This window comes from Phodopus roborovskii, unplaced genomic scaffold (genome assembly GCF_943737965.1).
Source record: "Phodopus roborovskii unplaced genomic scaffold, PHOROB, whole genome shotgun sequence".
Lineage (NCBI taxonomy): Eukaryota > Metazoa > Chordata > Mammalia > Rodentia > Cricetidae > Phodopus > Phodopus roborovskii.
Genome location: NW_026125759.1, coordinates 856,311 through 876,042, shown reverse-complemented (window position 1 = coordinate 876,042; position 19,732 = coordinate 856,311). Strand labels below are relative to the sequence as shown.

The 19,732-nt window shown below is 39.4% G+C and overlaps 1 protein-coding gene across 1 annotated transcript in view; it reads right to left on the bottom strand.

Moving 5' to 3' along the window:
- Positions 1-10,236, bottom strand: part of Phf6 (PHD finger protein 6) — a 34,943-nt gene extending 24,707 nt beyond the window's left edge. The window contains exons 1-3 of the mRNA XM_051178593.1: positions 10,049-10,236; positions 5,877-6,061; positions 5,541-5,642 (exon numbers count right to left, since the gene is read on the bottom strand). Coding sequence (XP_051034550.1) covers positions 5,541-5,642; positions 5,877-6,014 — 240 coding nt within the window. The 5' untranslated portion in view covers positions 6,015-6,061; positions 10,049-10,236. The remainder of the gene's footprint in view (positions 1-5,540; positions 5,643-5,876; positions 6,062-10,048) is intronic.
- Positions 10,237-19,732: the final 9,496 nt, after the last annotated feature.

Genomic DNA, 19,732 nt, shown 5'->3' with positions numbered 1-19,732 from the left:
TTGTATATAATTTGTCTCCAGAAAAAAATCCTATTTGCCTGTCCTCATTCTGAGTTGAAATTCTTGTCTGATATTTAAAACAACCCTATAACCACTCTTGCTCAACTCTAATCTGGTAAAGCTTATAGAATTTCCTACATTCATTCCTGTGCCTCACTATCTCTAGAAAGTCTTAACCTTTTAAATAGTTAAGAGTCATCCAAAAAAAGGAACACACACACACACACACACACACACACACACACACACACACACACACACACAGAGTTATCTATTTCAATCATAAATACAGACACCCTACCTCTGTAGCACCACACTCACTTGCTATTGAGTAAAGAATATAGAATGACTTGTCTTACAGTCAGAGCCTACAAAACTATCTCCAATGTAAGAACAGACCATTTTTACCTAGGATGTATATAAGGTTCTGTCCTAACAGGAAGAAAGATAATGATGATAGAATATATTAAGCAATAGGAGACTAAGTGTGTCTTAAAATAAGCAATCTTTACTAGAAAAACGTCATACTTTATTAAAATGTCATCTGAGATGAAATAGCTTAAAACGACAGCTGGTATCACCTGCTGATTAGGAGTGCTGGCCTTGCATTCAAATACTAGCTATATGGTCACAGACACTCAGGTTACATTACTTCTCTGGAGCCTGTTTCCTTTTGTCTAAGGGAAGAATGAATACTTTCATGCAGTATGATTGTTGAGGAATAATTAGGATGTATTTAAAGACTTTTTTTTTTAATTTTGAAATTGTTGACCTGTTACTAGCATTTTTAATTGGCTAGCTCTGTCTTAAATATTTTTAATTAATTTATTTATTTTATATAACCAAGTCCATTTAAATGAAAACAAACATTTATAGACAATAGTTGGGAATTTGGGCGTCGTTCTTTCCAAACTACTTCCTGCTGGTAAGGGGCGCTGACTTAACCTAGTCCTTAGTGCATCCTGAGCACTCAGTAAAGTCAGCTATTTCTACTACTAGCAAAAGTGTAAAACATTCAGGGGAGTTCATAATGTATGGAATAAAATTCCCATTTGAAAACAGGCAGGTTTGGGCATCATGTGAGGATGGCCACTTCTTTTTAAGTAAAGGAGTAAAGGGAGAAAAAAACCTAAACACTTCTTTAATGCAGACAGACGTAGAAATTGAGATACACTTGAATTACAGAGGGATGAGTTTCTCAAATATATTGTTGTTCTTATTCCATGTAACCTGAGTAGAATCACTATTTCCTAACACCAGAACAGAGCAGAGGAGCATATTATCTTGGGTGACTTAGGTAATCTTGCCTAGGGCTAAGGAAGGTGAACTAAGTGACCTCCTGGATTCTTTTGACATCTGGGATCTATCCAACACAGGTACCAATTAGTAAAAGTAACTATCAGTGTAGATCTTAGTGATTTCACCAAGCAGCTTCAGAAAGAATACATTCTTCAAATACCAGGCTCAAGTGTCTCCTGAAGAGAAATTCAAAGAAGCAATGGTAACTACTAACTTCACTTGGAAACTGCATTTTTTTTCTATATGGCTGGACAATTAAGGATACATTTTACAGGTGGGTGTAGCATATACATATAATATTCCAACAACCTGGGAAGAGGAGTCAGGATTAGGAATCAAGATTATCCTCTTCAAGCCCACCTAGGACACAGGAGCCCCTGACTCAAAAACAACAACATGCCCAGCACAGGGTACAGGTGTGGTATCTTTGTATGTCTTCAATAAGAACTGGAAGTGTGGTGGCTCACACTTTTAATCCCAGCACTTGGGAGGCAGAGGCAGGCGGATCTTTGTGAGTTTGAGGCCAGCCTGGTCTACAGAGTGAGTTTCAGGACAATCTCCAAAACTACACAGAGAAACCCTGTCTCGAAAAACAAAATCAGTCTGGGTGGTGGTGGCGCACAACACCCGTGAGGCAGAGGCAGGCAGATCTTTGTGAGTTCGAGGCCAGCCTGGGCTACAGAGTGAGTGCCAAGATAGGCACCAAAGCTACACAGAGAAACTGTCTCAAAAAATAAAACAAAACAAAAGCAAAAACAACAAAAAAGACAAAAAGGAAAGAAAAAAGAAACTGGAAGTCATCATGGAAAAATAAATAACTAAACAACAAAAATGTTTTTTTTTTCTTTTCTCTTCATCCATCTTGGGCCTATATATTTAAGATAATGGAAAAGAGATACGCATGTTCATACAAAATAGCTTTCCTCTCTGATCCTCGAAGCTGATACGGAAATCATGAAAAACTGCCTATGGTTGCAAGGGTCACATGCCTGCAGGAATCACATACCTCCACTTCTTGCTCTCCCCAGCATTCCCACCTCTGCAAGACTCCCAACCAGCCACCTGAGTCTGCCCCACTTCCATGGCACAAATGAACACCTTCGGAAGCCACACCAGGTACTGACTGAAGCCTGCTGAGAATGCACTCAGGAATCTGGGCTCCTGCATTTGATTGTTTTCAGTGGGTATGCCTGACCTCTTCCATCTCACAATGCGGATGAACTGCAGCCAGGGCAAAAAGGACCACAGGATCAAATGCCTTCAAAGCTGACCAGAAATGCATTTGTCACTTGGTTTATATGTAGTTTAGATATATAGAACTCCTTATTTTGTATTCTTTCCCATTTTATCTGTGGTCCTTTAATTACTTAGACAAATCTACTTCAGGAAAAGTAAAGAAAATTAAAGTCAAAAATTTTGGTTACTTGGTACTACCTCATTAAAAAGAAAACAATGTAAATAAGGAAGAAAACTGAAAGCTGAAGTTATTTGGGGGCCTGGAGAGAAAGTCCAGCAGTTAAGAGCATATACTGCTTTTGCATTAGACCCAAGTTCTACTCCTGGCTTGCATACCAGGGAACTCATAATTGCCTACAATTCCTGCTCCAAGGAATCCAATGTCTTCTTCTGGTTTCCATGGGTAACTGCATTCATATGCACATACCCTTACATGGACATAAACATACACATACTAAAAAATAAAAAGTATTAGGGGAAATCTTCAGGGGTCATCAAGATGGCTCAGTAGTTAAGGGTACGTATTGCTCTTTCAGAGGATCCAGGCTCTCGGTACCTACATGGCAACTCCAATATTGGGGGAATCTGACACCCTCTTCTGGACTACACGGGCCCCAGGCATGCACACAGTGCACATGCATACGTACATGCATACATACAAACAAACACTCATGCACATAAAATAAAAACATTTTTAATTTGTAAAAAGTTATTGCAAAGTCAAACATAAATGCTGCTCTCCAATTCACTATATAAGTAATTTAAATTCTAACACCTTGGGTGAAGAAAGAAGAAAACATTCTAGGCTCTGACATACTCCTATTTTGTAACTATTCCACAATTCAAGATTGCCATGGTGTCTTCTGAAACAAGTCATAGCTCTTAGTGAGTTAGTGCTTGGCAGTAGTGTGCAAGCTTGAGAAGTATTCTATCAGTGTGCCATCCCACCAGCCTATGGGGAATCTTTCTACTATTTATAACAATGTTTGTCATTGATGCTTAGTATGTGGTGATAAGACAGTATCTACTAATAGGTGGCAAAAAGACAAGTAAGTTCATGACTTGTCTAAGGTAACATTCATGTGTCTCGGTAATTATCCAGAAAAAGGGCTACAGGGCTAGAGGAGTAGCTTAGTAGTAAAGCATATGCTTAGCATCTTTGAGGCCATGGGTTCAACCTTAAGCACTGGAAAGTATTTGATCTCATGACTTGTCTTGCCTTTGTAAGTTTTCAATGACATTAGCAGTATCTATAAAGAAAGCTACAGAGGTACCATTTATCAAGTTTTAACTATGTGCTAAGTACCATACTTAGTCCTGCATATTCTCTTTTAATCTTAGTAACTACTCTGTGGGGCTCATTATTCCTTGAACGAAGAATATAGTATTTTTTTTTTTTTTAAGGTGGTAATGGCACATCTCTGTGAGTTCGAGGCCAGCCTGATCTACAGAGCAAGTTCCAGGACAGGCTTCATAACTATAGAGAAATCCTGTCTCAGAAAACAAAATGAAAGAGAAAGAAAAAGGGGGGGGGGAGAAAGAAAAAAATACACAGCTAGGGAAGTAAATAACATATTCAAGGTCACCCAGTTAGTGACAGAGCTGGGATCCAAGCCCAAGTCTATTACTATTTCTGGGCTTTTAACCCTCAATATTATTCCACTCACTAGATCAAGTTTTTATTAATAGCACATTATACCTGGGGGGGGCGGTTAACAGCCCACTTTATAACATTCAAAACAAAATAGTTCCTAATAGTAAAACATATATCAAGTGCTGGTATTTTCTTTACAAACAGGATCAAATGCACTGAATCTCGAGACAGATGTGTACTTCGGCTTCATGCAACATGCAAAAAGAAGGCACTGAATTTCTTATTACTATTCCAGTATCAGGGCAAATACCATACCTGGTCTGACTACAGGAGACGTATTAAGTGTTGCAAGATCTAACACATCAAGAGGAGGGAGGATTTTTACTTATAATGACAAGTAATAAATGAAGCAATAAGGTTTACAACACTACTTTCAAGTAAATAGCATTCTCTTGTTGCATCTGAATTTGTTTTAAAGACCAGGAAATAAAAACACAAGTGTTCTGTTTCTTACAAAATCATCACACTGCAGTTATGAAGTAATGTAAAACCAAAGGAAAACTATATTTAAAAAAAATCTTCTCTATTATTACATACAGTTTAAGGCTGGAATAAGATATGTTCACAATTAAGATCTTACTACAAAAAAATGGATGTAATTTCAATAAAGAGCTCAAGCAAGAGAAACATCTAAATGAAATCTTTCAATCAATTAAATGTTTCATGGTAAGTCATGTGCTGTAAATACCAATGGAGATGATACTTTTTTTTTCCCAAGGAGCAAATATAACATCTTGCCAATCTGGTTACTGGTAGTGAAGATAACTACAGGAACATAATAATAATAATCCTAGTACAGCTTCAGAAAAACTCCTGGGTTCACAAGGAAAACTATTACTTTGTATGTTAAATTTTAAAAACTAATTAAAAAACTGGAAAATTCACCAAAAGTTATCCAAAGTCATAAATCCTGTGTCATTCAGCCAAACCACAGAACAATATTTTGTTAGCAATAGTTATTATTTTCCTGCTGAGGAGGCACTACCTTCTTAGTTTATGATGAGCCACATTAATTTTATGATGAAAAGGGAAGACACCAGAATTATGAAAAATACATTTGAATGAAGATTCTAAACATGATACATGCAAATTAAGCAAACAGTTTTGTAAGTGATCACAGCTTTTAAGAAGAATTTCCTTTTGAGAAGAAATATTTCAACAGTACAGATATTGATTCACTCCTTTTTGTTGAATTGTAAACAAATCCAGCTTTGGATTTTACTGGTTAGAAAATAAAAAGAACCCATGATTTTAAATTATATAAAGTAATTTACAAAGTAATATACTTTAAAATAAGTAATTTCCTTCTTTGTGAGTTTAAAATATTTTTTATGCTCAAGAGCCAACTTACCAGCTTTGTGCCCCTTTTAATTTCCTTTTGGACATCTTCAATAGAAAATCCACCAAGACTCTCATTATCGGAATGTGATGAAACCAAGGCAGACGAAAAAAGCTATAAATGATATTTGAAAACATGAGGGTTTGTACATAATTGCATCGAGACAATGAATAAAATATTAAACATAAAAATGAACTTTCTCTTAAAATGACATTGCATACTGTTAAACCATTTCTTAAAATTTTAACAGCATTTTTTTTAATTTCATATTTAGTAACTCTAATGTGTTATGAAGACCCTCTCTTAGGGATGGTTTTGAGGTCTCTTGATTGATGCCAACATACTCACCATGCATTTATGGTGTGCTGCCACCTTCTGGTTTTCAGATATTAGTAACTGTCCACACTCCTTGTCTCTATTCGACTTACAAAAGCCGCATTTGCGCTGTCTTGTAGACCCTTTTTTCTGTTCAATTGAGCTTGACATGTTTTTTTAAACTGCTTATAGAATGCCACTTTAAATTGCAAGAAATGCTACAGAGAATAAGAATGGCAACAAAATGGTTAATTGCATTTAAAAAGTATACATTTCCATGCAAGTAGTTTAATGTCTGACCTAGTTATATAGTTATTTAAATATTAGTATGGATAAATAATAAAACCCAAGGTGTCTTCCACATATAATACATATTAAAAGAAGGGAGAAGAGAATGAAATCAAGTCTAGAGTGAGAGAAATAAAAATGAATTCAAATTAGAAAATACATATAAATAAAACTACTTTTGTGTGGATAAGAATGTATAGCATAGCTACTATATATAGTGGTATATGGCTATAATCTTAAGCATTTAGGAGTTTTAGGCAAAAGATCAGGAGTATGAGGCCATCCTGGGCCACAAGGAGAATCTGAGGCCCCTCTGGGTTACAAAGTGACAACCTATCTCAAAAAAGCAATTAGAAAACCAAAATCACGAGATTAAATCATCTACTAGTAATTAATTAATAATAAAAAATATTTTCAAGTATAGGTAAATGAGCATCAAGGAAACAGAATGATAAAGATCTATGAATAATCTAAAACTACAAAATAGAACTGAATTTTTGAATTGCTTAATTTCTTCCAGTTCACATACTAATAAAATTATTAAAAGTACAATTAAGTATAATTTTGAAACAACTGCTTTTAAAACCTGAAAGAGTTCAAATTTAAGAAAATCATGGTTATGACCTCAGATTCTTGCTATTCTGTTCCTTTTCCATGTAATGAAATAATAAAGTTTCTAATATTGTATCATAAAATGCAGTCAGTAGGACACTAATACTTACTAAACCATTCTATTTGACATTTATCCTAAGTCTGCTTACTAATAGCCAAACTGACAGTGGTTTTCTACATGCAGAAACTTCTATACATAAGTTAGGAATACTGTACAGTGGAAGGAAAATTGTTCTGAATGAGCCTTGCATTTGATCAGATTGTAATTATAGGCTGTACAGTCAAACCAAAAAAGGGAAGAAAAGCTGTAACCCAGAAGTCTACAGATTTGCATCATCCTTCTCAACACAGATCATTCAATGCCATCACTCAACAAATTTCAAATCAGTGTTTTGATTTGTATAATTCACCCAGTTAATGGGAGTAAGCAACTCAGGCCCAGGTTGCCATAACATACATCACAATCAATAGAATCTCAAACTTCTGTCTTCAAATAAGCTTATTAAATTGCCACTTCTATAAATTTGAACATTTTCATGACATCGTGTTTAGAGACTTGGCTCACTAACAAGGCAGTCGTTAGCTCTCTGAGAAGCATCTGTTCACCAGCAGCAGCAGTAGCAGCAAGGTGATGGGCTATCTACAACCACTCAGGGCTATTCAATGTGGATTATCTCCATGTAATGTAATGGGAAGCCACAAAGAAAACATTTCTTCTCATTAATTTACATCTACTATTCTCTTTTGAACAGGACTTCAAAGGTCTTGCCGTCTCTGCTTTGACGGTTTAACAAACTCTTAATGCTATCTATAAGTTTAAATACCTCAGTTTCCAGAGTGCCACAGGGTACTTCTCAACAGTACTGATTTTAGAACATGGCTAGAAACTGTTGAAACTGGTTGAAAATAGGTAGCAAATCTTTTAGCATAAAAAAGGACAACAGAAACAAAAGAAAAGAGGAAGTGTGTTTGCATTTGCTCAGGCAACTATGTGTCCAGTTGCTTTATGAAAAATATAGCTGTTCCAGTTTTTAGAGCTATGCAAAAACACCAAGATTCATAAATAGCAACCAGATATGCTACCAGAGTTCTAAAAGAATAATAGACACGGTGAAGTCACCATGATGTATTCAGCATGTCTCCAGGTCATCCAGGCCAGCTGAAAGGGTGGTACATTATAAATCTAATCTTCATAGACATCTTTAATGTGTTGTCTCTATAGAACCCTAGCATTGGCTTAAGATAAGCCAAACTCCTGGAGGGAAAAAAACACATTTATACCTCAAAATGATTCTGAAATGGTACCCCTCTCAAATTCTATCTTTAATAAATATTGCCCCTTTTCACTAATAAACAGTAGTGCATTGTCCACCTTAATTTTCAGAACCTGTTTTTCTAGACATTAAAGATGCAAAAAACTAAAAACAGAACAAAAATATACTTAATTTTGTATTTTAAAATGTTCATGTATTTCTTGGTAGTTCATATTTTATTTGTAAAGTGGGCAGAAACAGACGTGCAACAAACTATTAAATTTTTGCCCTGCTATGCAATGAATAATTGGATTTTTCCACTAAAATTCAGATAATGCATATGTGTGTAGCTTGCTGATTTTTTTTCATCTGCCTTATAAAACATGCAGCAGCAGAGACCATCACGGAAACAATGACGCCTAGCAGAACAGTCTATCATAAAAATACAGATTTTTATCTACTGCTGTCACATTTGTGGTCTTGGGTTAGGAAGAATAAGGACATTCGAGCATCATTACTATAGGGTCCATTATCATCCACAGTTATTTACCACTTTCATTTTAATCTAACGATTTTCAAGAGCAGGCAAAGCTCAAAGTTTAATACTTTACCCCGACAATGAGACCTTGCCCTTTAAAGAAAGATGTCTAAAGCAGAAAGAGACGACAACATCTTTAAGGGAAATATTGTTTAAACGTTTGAAAAACATACACAGCTGAAACAATGAGTGCATTTCCGATTTTTCAAGATGCTGTGAAGCACCGAGATAGAAAATCACCTGGACAACCAAGGAGGGCATTCGAGAACCAACCGGAGAGCTCATTCAATGGCTGGTATCTGAAAAGAACATTTTCCACAGAAAAACAAACAAAACAAAACAAAAACTGCAGTTCCGGAAGACGAAAACCCTTCCGCATGCAAGCCAGTTGAAATATACAGATAGAAGCGTGATCCTCCAAAGATAACACAGCCTTTCTTGCAGGAAAGTTACAGTGGAGAGAAAAAATGAATAAGAGATGTACCGGAAGGGCACCTGAATTTGGTTGCATGACATTATTACATGGTTCGCACTGCTTTTTGTGGTTATTCAAAAGGAAACTAAAGGAATTTTCCAGTTGTTTCAAGCCAAAGGGTAGTGAAAAAATTTGAACTGTATGAATAAGACTTGATATTACGCAGGAACCAGAGGAAAATTAAAGACTTTTCAAAGATCAAAAGATTTGCTTTTCACTTTCACGCAGAATATCGAAACGAATAGAAATTTCAGGAGAACGCCGAAGTGTTCGCTCGTGTAATAAAGGACCAGACACGAAACTGAACGGACTCTCTCCGTTATTTATTCCCCAATCGCACGCTAGACTCCTAGATCTCCCTCTAAGTAAAGCGCTGGATAAACTCGAAAAACTATTCGCCTTTCCAACACTTCGGCAGGTTCCTTTCAGCCAGAAAGTCGGTGGTCCTCCCACCGATTGTCCTTGGCCAAGTCTGTGGAATTCAAGCAAACATCACCATACCACTTTCTTTCCACCCTCCCTGCCCCAGGAGTTTGTCGTCCAAGAATCTTACTCCAAAGCATCTCCTTACCCATCACTTTCACCCGATTCCCCTTGCCCGGGAGTTTTTCTTTTTCTCCCCCTCATTCCGTAAGGCTCGCCCTCATGCCGTCCTAACCATTTTTTTTTTCCTCTCTTAGACTTCGAAACTAGGAGTCACCCTCCTTCCCCCTAAAATGATCTAAGCATGTGCACCGAGTTTTTTTTTTTCTTTGAAACCCCCACCCCAGTTTTTCCCTCCTCTGATGTGAAGCCCCCTCCCCGAAGTCCGGGCTGCCGCCCGGCGTGTTCCTCAGCGCCCCCCGGAGCACCAGGTCGCCAGGCTCTGCAGCGGACACCGACAACGCGCGGCGCCTCTGGGGGTCTCTGACAATGAAGGAGACCACCGCGAGTCCCCCCGTAACAACGGGCAGGGGCGGCGGCCTGGCCACCGCCATCCTCTTCGTCTTCTCCCGCCACACAGAGAATGGGGGGCCCTTAGTTCCCGCGGGGAACTCACCAGCGTGGCCCACGGGCGGGCGACGGGAGGCCAGCGCCCACGAGGGGAGAAGAGGAAGGCGGGAGACGGTTCTCCGGCACTGCCGAAGAGCGGGGCTCTGTCGCCGAGGGTTGTTTCCTTTCATTCGAGGAGAGACGGGCTCGCCGAGCGCCCTTACGTTACCTCCCTCCGTACGCACACGACCCACAGGACGTTAAGACGTCTCGAGCGCGCCGGGGGCTCTGATTGGTCACCGAGCCGGGGCGGTTGAAGCCGCCGGAGTACAGCGCAAGCGCGCGGACCAGCCCCTCGAAAAGCTCGGGGCGGCGGCCCCGCCTCCTGCTCGCGCGCGTACCTTCTATTCTCCGTTCTGCCGCTCGGCTGAGGCTTTGGGGGCAGGATCAGAGGAGACCGAGAAAGAGATTTGAAGAGAAACCTGGGCACTGGGAGGAGGAGAGGCTGGGTTGGGGCCAGCAAGCCTGAGACCAGGTCTTGGGGAACCGGTTTTCCAGTGACTCAATTGCACAGGCCTTAGCCTTTGCACTTGTTCATCGAGGCCTTTTTATATCCATTATTTCATTGTACTCTCCTGGCATCCCTTTGGGGTCCTTCTTTCGCCTAATTTCACTGCTAGCAAAGACAGAGCTTTCAGTGCAATATGCCCATTTGCATGGCAATCCTCGGGCCAATCGTTTTAACAACTTAGCCTTAATTTTTTGTTGTTGTTTTTTGGTCTTGGGAATAGGGATGAAATATCTCCCAAGTTTATTGTAAGGAAGGATAAGGATGAGCTGAAGAATGTATTACCGTTCCCGGTGAATAGCTGCTTCTCTGTAAGTGCTGGGGTTGTCATAATCAAAAGAGAAGAAGAGTTTTTTTCTTTATAACTCATACAGATGAACCAAATATCTAAACCAGCGCTGTTTTTTGTTGTTGTTGTTGTTGTCGTCGTCGTCGTCATTATTGTTTTGTTTTTTGCATAATGGAACCGTACTCTTGTTTAAATCTCAGCTCCATCACTTTAACTCCTTGACCTTGATCACGTTGTATTACCTCTGGTCCCTCAGACTTGTCGATTCTAAAATGGAGAATGTAATGGTAGACCTTTCAAAAGATTGTGAGAAACGAGTTAACATATACAGATCACAGGAGAATAATGCCTGGGGACATAGTATACCATATATGAGGGTCGACTTTTGTTATTTTCTGCTGGCCTCCGCGAGGGAAAACCATTTTTAAAAAAGAAAGAAAAGAAAAAAATATCACTCACAAGCCAGTGAGCCATTAAAGATGTCTTTCATGTAGCTATATTTCCTGCAATAGGAGTGGACTCACGTTCTGGATCCAATGCTTTTTACATAGTGTTTCATCAATCTTTAATTTTTTTTTCCTTTCAAGGTCAACCTTAAATTTCAACGCTCAAAAGAAAGAAAGAAACAAAGAAAAGAAAAAGAAAGAAAGAAACCTAACAGTAGTAGTGTAAAATTGATTCATTCAAATGGAACCCAACGAGGGCCTACAAATCAATCATTTAGCTGCAAGGAACCTTTCTCTTGCTGTGGCTCTGAGCTGCTGTCCTGATTTCAGCAACTAGAACTGTGCTTTTTATCACAGCTCTCCTGTGCTCTGGAACTCTGATTCACTGGCTCTACTCTGGGGCATCAGTTGCTTTGCTCTAGCTTGCTGCCACTCTTAAAAAAAAAAAAAAAAAGACCCATTCACTTTCACTGCCCTTGCCTCTGGTTACTCTCCAGGGAGTGACTAGAGATTTGCATAAGAAGATCCACAATGCGTATTCCATTTAAGCCCTATGTAAATCATAGGTACTCCACCATCATTTCCCAAGTTTTACAGGCTGATTGATGCCACAATGACACAGATGAATATGAAAGAGAAAATGCCCTGCCTAAACTGTGTGTAGTCTTTATTTGACCCCCGGCCTATATTTTACTGTCTTTAATTCATTCTTTTTTTCATGCACTTACTTGAACACAATTTAATTCAGTAAAAGCGTATGAAACTAAGTTCCAAATTGAGAGGAAACAAAGATGAATCCAACACAAGCCCATTGAGTTGAAGGTGAAAATACTGAGACCATCAAGTACCAATATAGTACGATGTGATAAAGGTGCTTGCCTGAGGCAGACGTGCACTGCCTGATGTGTACAGCGCACTGTGGTAAACTGCAACATGATGAGTAAGACACAGCTTTTCCGTCCAACTGATTAGAGTCTAGTAAGGAAAGGACAAATGGCTACAACAGGAGATGTTAGCAGTGAGTACCTTAGACAGTGAGAAGGAAATGCAGAGTTCCAAAGACAGTTATCAGTGGTTTTAGTTATTTTCGGATGCAGCCTGTTAGTTCATGCTTAGTATGTGGGGATATAGCATAGGCCCCACTAATCTCATATTAATTCACCAATACTCCTCTCCCTCAGGCTCTGGTTACTGCTTCCTTTTTGTACTTCATACTCAGCAAAGAGCCCAATTTCATGATTTACGTTAAAAAGGAGTGTCAAGCTAAGATCTTGTACACCCATCCTCTTCTGCTTCTGTGACAAACAGAGCTGTCTGTCCTGGATTTCCCCTCTCCCGTGCTTTGGAACTCCAGTCTACTCGCTCTCATCTGGAGCAACAGTTGCTTTGCTTTAGCTTGCCTTCACTCTTAAGAGATCCTTCTAGCTAGCGGTGGTGGTGGTGCACACCTTTAATCCCAACACTCTGGAGGCAGAGGCAGGAGGGTCGCTGTTAGTTCAAAGCCACCCTGGTCTATAGATCGAGTTCCAGGACAGGCTCCAAAGCTACACAGAGAAACCCTGTCTCAACCCACCCCCCCAAAAGAAATAGAGATCCTTCTACTTTCACTGCCTTTTGCCTCTAGGCATTTATTCAATAGACATTACAGATTGCTTCTGAATGGCAAGTCGGGTGGCAGATGCTAGAGGTTTAAAAGGAAACACGACATAGTTCCTGATTAAAACAGCGAGATGAGGCTGGTTGTGATGGGTCTCACCTGCAACCCCTGCTCTCAGGAGATCGAGGGAGGGGGACCTTGAGATTTCCAAGCTAGCCTTGGCTACACAGCAAGAACCTGACTCAAAAATAAATAATGTGCAGCAGGAAAGAGGGCTCCGAGGTCAAGAGCACTGGCTGCTCTGTCAGAGGACCTGGGTTCAATTCCTAGCACCCACATGGTAGCTCACAAACAACTGTAGCTGCAGTTCTGGGGGTCCCAAGCCTTCTTCTCAGCTCCAAGTATACTAGGCATGCTCATGATGCACAGACAAATATGCAGGCTAGACACTCATACACATAAAATAAAAATGAATACATTTTTAAAAATAAATGAAACAAAAACCTCACAAACCCATCAGATTTTACAATTCAATTTTATATAAAATATTTTTAGGTATATCTAATAAAACTGAGAGAATAAAAGCACTGAAAACAGAGAAAGGACACAGGTGCCACCCTGAAGGAATTCTCTATCTAAGAGATGGAGTTAGTCCACTTACTGGGTTTCAGTGTGATAGGCGAACTTCTCTAACATAATCACACACCCCAAGGCTCTTTGGCCTCTATCTGGAAAAGCTAGGAAGTTTGTATCTGAGAGGCATTGCTTTGATCTAGATCTTCACAGACAGGCCAAGCACCCCAAAAAAGTCTACATTCTACTGTAATGCATTTACTAAAAATATGATCAAAGTCGATGATTCATCTTTTTCCTTGTTTCTTGACTAATAGTTTTTCTTTCCATATTGTTTACATTGTATACTTTGGGCCATCTTCTTAACTTGAAATTTCCATCAATTTGTTTTTCTTTCTTTCTTTCTCTCTCTTTGGAAGATTCATTTATTTTTATTGTATGTGTATAGGTGTTTTGCCTACTTGTATGTCTTGTGCACTTCATGTGCGTTTGATGCCTACTGAACTGGCTGAAATCGGACTTATAGGTGTTTGTGAGCTACCATTTGGGTGCTGAGATCTGAACACTTGTCTCTGCAAGAGCAGCACGTGCTCATAACCACTGAGTCATCTCCCTAGCCCTGAATCATCTTCTATCTTCCTTGGCTCAAAACCTTCTTCTAAGGTTTCCATCTTCTTCCCACTTTATGACATAAGGCAGAAGTTTCCCAAGACACAGTCACATCCTGTGCTGGTCTGTTGTGTTCTTCCATGCCCAGCAGTTACAAAGACATGGAAATGAGGCCATGGGAGCCTGCTAAAAATCCAGTGGGTTTTATTGTTTGTTTGCATGTTTGTTGTATGCCCCCTCCTCCAGGTGCTGAAAGTCTGGGTCTAGATACATGCGTCCTTGTCCTTGAATTTCTCAGGTCTTCTGCCTTATGTAAGCAGAGGCTCACAAGAAAGAAACTCACACTTAAGAAACCTTTCCTTCTTTGTCCTTGTTTGTTTGTTTGTTTGTTTGTTTCAGGACAATTGGTATAATGTTTTGAGTGTGATGTAAATTTGCTCATGTACCTATGAGCTTCTGGCTGTAATCAACACCAGTGGATCTCTCATTTGTTCACCAAAGACTCACCGATTGCCTTCTACCTGTTAGATTAAAAAGGGATGGAAAGGTGTACTCTGGTGCACTGGAGGAAACAACATTGAGGGAGCACATAAACAAATGTGAACTGTCATCCATGGCAGTGGTGCTGCCTCTCTTATTTAAAGTTAATTTTAAAAGAACTTGAAATAAACTGAAAATGGAGGTAAAACTAACATCTGTTTGCATTTTTCGGGGTGCCGTGGATTGAAGCTATGCCCTTGTTTGTTCTCCTACCAAGCTTACTCCCTGGTCCTAGTTGCAGTTTTACACCACACATTTTTATATTTCTCATTTTTTAATTTTAAAGTGCCTGGGTTAAATTCTGCTGATGTGCCTGTGAGCAAACATGCAATTTCTCTGTGTGAGATGTGGTATAAGAGAAAAAGAGCCCGTGGAGCTAATTTCCAAAGAAAGCTTGGGCAAGTTTTGACCATTCTGAGCTTACTTTCTACATCAGTCAAAAAAGAAATGTCATTTGCAAGGTTTCTGGGGGGGGGGGATAAAGACTAATAATGATTCTGATGGCATTCCTTCTCCAACAAATATTACTGACAGTTTCTAGTGCTCCACTGGCATCTAGTTCATCTCCCTACTAGCATTAACGCCCAAGCATTCTGTGATTCCCTTGGCTTCTCTTGTTCATTTTTAATCTTCCATCGAGTTTATCATCAAGTTTTTCCAACATTTCTAAGTCTGGCCTGTCTATGGGGCTCTTCAGATACTTGATTGGAGCTATGTTTTCTAATGGAACTGGTTGTTGATACACATCCCTTGCTTGGCAATTTGGGGCTCAGTGTGGTATAGACACTGCCCAGAAGACTAGTGACTGTGGCCAAAGAATGATTTAGAGACCCATGCCCCCCCCACAAAAAAAAACAGTTAAATGAACACAGAAGCTGAAATTAATATAATGTATTGATAATGATATTTCAGAAGTCACTGAAAAGCACAGTACTGATATCAGCAAAATCATAGGTTAACTACCAGTGACAAAGTAACAGACACTGACTAAATAGTTTCACCCTGTATCTCCTTTCTTCTTTCCCATAGCCCTGAGGGGGGTACTGAGGTATTGTTGTTGTCCCATTTGACCAAGGAAGACATTGCTAAGCAATTAAATAACTCAGCTCAAGGTTACATAGACAACAATAGGAAAAAGCTGCTTCAAAGGCTACAAAATTTATCTTCAGGGCCAAGCTTCTAGTAGGAGGATCCAACTCCTGCAAGTTCTCTGACTTTTGCAATGTCTGCGCAGGCACGCGCATGCGCACACACGCCCACAGCCCACCCACCCACACACGTTTTCTTTCCAGTTGCTGATTTACAAGTTTTGTTGTTGTTGTTGTTCTTGTTGTTTTGAGTACAAATAACTGTCTCCAGCTTTTCTGATAAGTGAAAGAGACAGGAGCTTTGGTTTCATCATGCATCATTTCTTGCTTCCTAAAACTCTTTCTTACAATTTTGTTTTAAAACATTATTGCTTTATTGTACATATATGAGTGTTTTGTCTACATATTAAGTCTGTGAACCACAAGCATGTCTGGTACCCGTGGAGGCCAGAAGTGGGTTACAGATTCTATGGGACTGGAGTTACAGCTGTTTGTGAGCTACCGTTTGGGTGCTGAGACTCAACTCCAGGTCTTCTGGAAGACCAGGCAGTGTTCTTAACTCCATTTCTACAGCCCCTGGAGCTGTGCATGTATTTAGTAAGGTTGGGATGTACAAAGAACATAAAATTTGAGAGTTGTTGACATATAAAAGCTCAGATATCTCATGTTTGTAACATTGGAAGGTTCAAGGAACTTAATTTAGTAGTATTAACATTATCCCTAAACACATCGTTTAGTGAGGATATGCACTAATAAGTTTCTATCAGTGACTTGGGCCCTATTTTGTTTGTAGGTTATATAACGTGATCAGGCTGATAGATCTACACTACTTGGACAATGATCAAACTAGAATACGTAGAATCTACATGTGAATAACAGTTGTTAGGGATCTGACATTCCCAATGAATCATAATCAAGACTTGGCAGCAAAGAACAGAATGAACCGAACACAAAAAAACATGATTTCAGGTCAATTTCATATGATTATCATTTCTCTATCTATAAATTAACGATTATGGGAATAGCTTCCTTAACACTTTTTATAAGTCTTGTGAGATTATATTCATAAAACCTTTGGGGTTGGAGAGATGGTTCAACAGTTAATAGTGCATATTGCTCTTGCACAGGACCTGACTGAGTTCAGTTCCCAACACCCATGTTAGGTGACTCACAACTGCTTGTAAATCCAGCTTTGGGAGACTTGATGTTCTTTTACCATCTCTGAGAGCACTGGTTTCACATGCATACATGCACATACCCATACACATCACAGACACACTTAACATTTTTAAAAAGTCCGCTGGGCAGTGGTGGCTCGCGCCTTTAATCCCAGCACTTGGGAGGCAGAGGCAGGAAGAGCTCTGTGAGTTTGAGATCAGCCTGGTCTACAGAGCTAGTTCCAGGACAGCCAGGACTGTTCTATGGAGAAACACTGTATCAAATTTTTTTTTTAAAAAAAGAATTCTTAACAACAACAACAGCAACAACAAAACACTTTGAAACATTTTATGGCCCATAGAATTCCCTTAATACTAGCTACAAGAGTTAGCTTTAGGAGCCAACAAAATTGGTAAACACAATTACTTGTTGAACTCTGTTCAATCCCTAGGACTCAACCAGTAAAAGGAGGGTACTGTATAAACCCAGGGCATGACCACTCCAAGGTATGGGTAAGGGGGAGGTTTTTATTGCAGATATGAGCTAGAGAATGGCCAGAGTGAACACGGCCAGCAGACTGACATGGCCAAGGCTCTCTGCAAGAGAGGGGAGGATAACAGGGTATAGAGGAGGGTCAAACGAGGAACAAGAGCAGAGCAAGGAGACAGGGTATAGCAAGACTTGCAGGGTTAAAAGGAGGATGAGTAGCCCCGGAGGGAGCAAAGCCCATGACCTGGAGGGAATTTAGGGTAGAGGAGGAGATGAGAAGAACTAGGATGCTAATGCAGATTTTGAAATGTATAACAGGTACTTGTGACATCAGTATGAGCATTGGTATGCTAATAAGTGTCCCTTCTGCTAGAAATGAGGTAAATAATTCCTTGTGGCAAATGGGAACTGAAAGTTCCTTAGGAATGCTGGCTTTTATCTAACATCCAGAAATTCTCCTATAGTCCAGGTTGAGCTTATTTAGACTGGATATTTAGATATTTAGATATTTGGGGGATTGACGTTTCCTTCAGACCTCCCTGGCAAGTACTAATTACCCCAAGTTGTTCTCTAATTTTCATGTGGGAGAACACAACTATACAATGAGGGCACACACACTAAATCGATTTTTAAAAAGTTAGTTTTATAGTTGCTGATATGGAGTCATATTTTCTTATTCTATACATAAGTAACTGAGTGTCCCTAGCTTTTCTGGGCAGTGAAATAATGACACAAAAGCCTTTGTTTCAACACAACTTACTTCCTAAAGACCCTTTCTACAATTTTCTTGCACTAATTAACACCTAGAAGTCTTCAGGATTCTTTATCCCTAGTATACTAATGGACTTTGGGAGCCCATTGCACCCTAGAGGGATCCTCTCTCAGCCTAGACACATGCGGGAGGGCCTAGGCCTTGCCCCAAATGATATGACAGACTTTGCAGATTACCCCATGAAAGACCTCACCCTCCCTGGGGAGCAGAAAGGGGATGGAATGGGGGATGGTGGAAAGAACAGGAGAGGAGAGGAGGGAGAGGGAACTGGGATTGACATTTTAAAAAGTTTGTTTCTAATTTAAATTTAAAAAATTATCAAAAAAAAAAAAAAAAAAAAAAAAAAAGAGTCGTTTGAATCTTTTGTCCCTGGAGCCATCCCTTACCCCTTGACTGGGTGAGTTTCCTTCCAGTTTATTCTCATCCCAGATCTCTATCTTACTTGTTCTGCTGAACTTATATGTGCTTCCTTGTGCCACTCATACTAAATAGACAGTGGACCATTTAAGAACAGGAACCACATCTTACTGGGTCTTTTTTTTTGTACCCCAAGAACCCAGCACACTGCTGGCCTGATAAATGTCTAATGTTCTCGAATAAATATGTGACAGCCATTATATTTGAAAAGCTTTCTCCTATCTAAAACTGCTGCCTTGTACTCTGAGCTTTGCATCCTGTACCTTAGTATTGTACTTACAGTCATGCAAAGCAATTTAGCAATTAATTGTGTACAGCATGCACACTGCATGTCATTTTCTAATTGTTTCATATATTAATCCACCACTTATATTGTCTTCCTTTAGGCCTTAAGAGAAGAAATGATTATAAATGGAAAGTAGATGTTCCACATGTAAGCCACACCCAGCCGTCAGTCAACTTTGCCTACTGAATGATATCCAGGGCATTGTAAATGCTACTGTTAGCAGAGCAACAAAAAAGTACCAATATAGTACTGTTTCACTTTGAGAACTAAAAGTCCTGTGTCCCAGGAAACCATTCCTCAGGTGCAAAAATCCTCATTTTTCAAAAAGTGTTTAAATTTTAAAGGAAAGGGAGCAAATCCATATTGTGTCCACCTTAAATAGAATCTTAAATCAATTGGGCAAAGGAGACAATATTTAGGTCGTCCAACCTTTGTCCCTGTTTATTATCTTTGACTGCTAATGATGGCATTCAGGGTTTTGTGAGTGTAATAGTAAGGCATCCATTGTTGCATCACTCTCACAAGTTAAGTGTTCAGTTAAAGTGTCTCTCAATTGTGAACTTGAACTTTCTGGCTTTGACTTTGCCTATAGATGAACTACTGTGCTTTGTGTAAAGATGGTGCTATTTTATTTTATTTTGTGGTACTGAGAATAAAAACCAGAAATTCATACGTGCTAGGCAAAGGCTTGACCACTGAGAATATTGGTTGAAGATGTGTTACATTTGTTTATGCTGTGAAATATTTGTTTAATGATGTAAAGATGTGTTGCGTTCTTTTATGTTGAATTTATTTAAGTCTGTGAAGCTTTGTTACTATGCCTGGCTAAAACACCTGATTGGTCTAATAAAGAGCTGAATAGTCAACAGCTAGGCAGGAGAGGGATAGACAGACAGAGAGAATAAATAGAAGGGGAAAA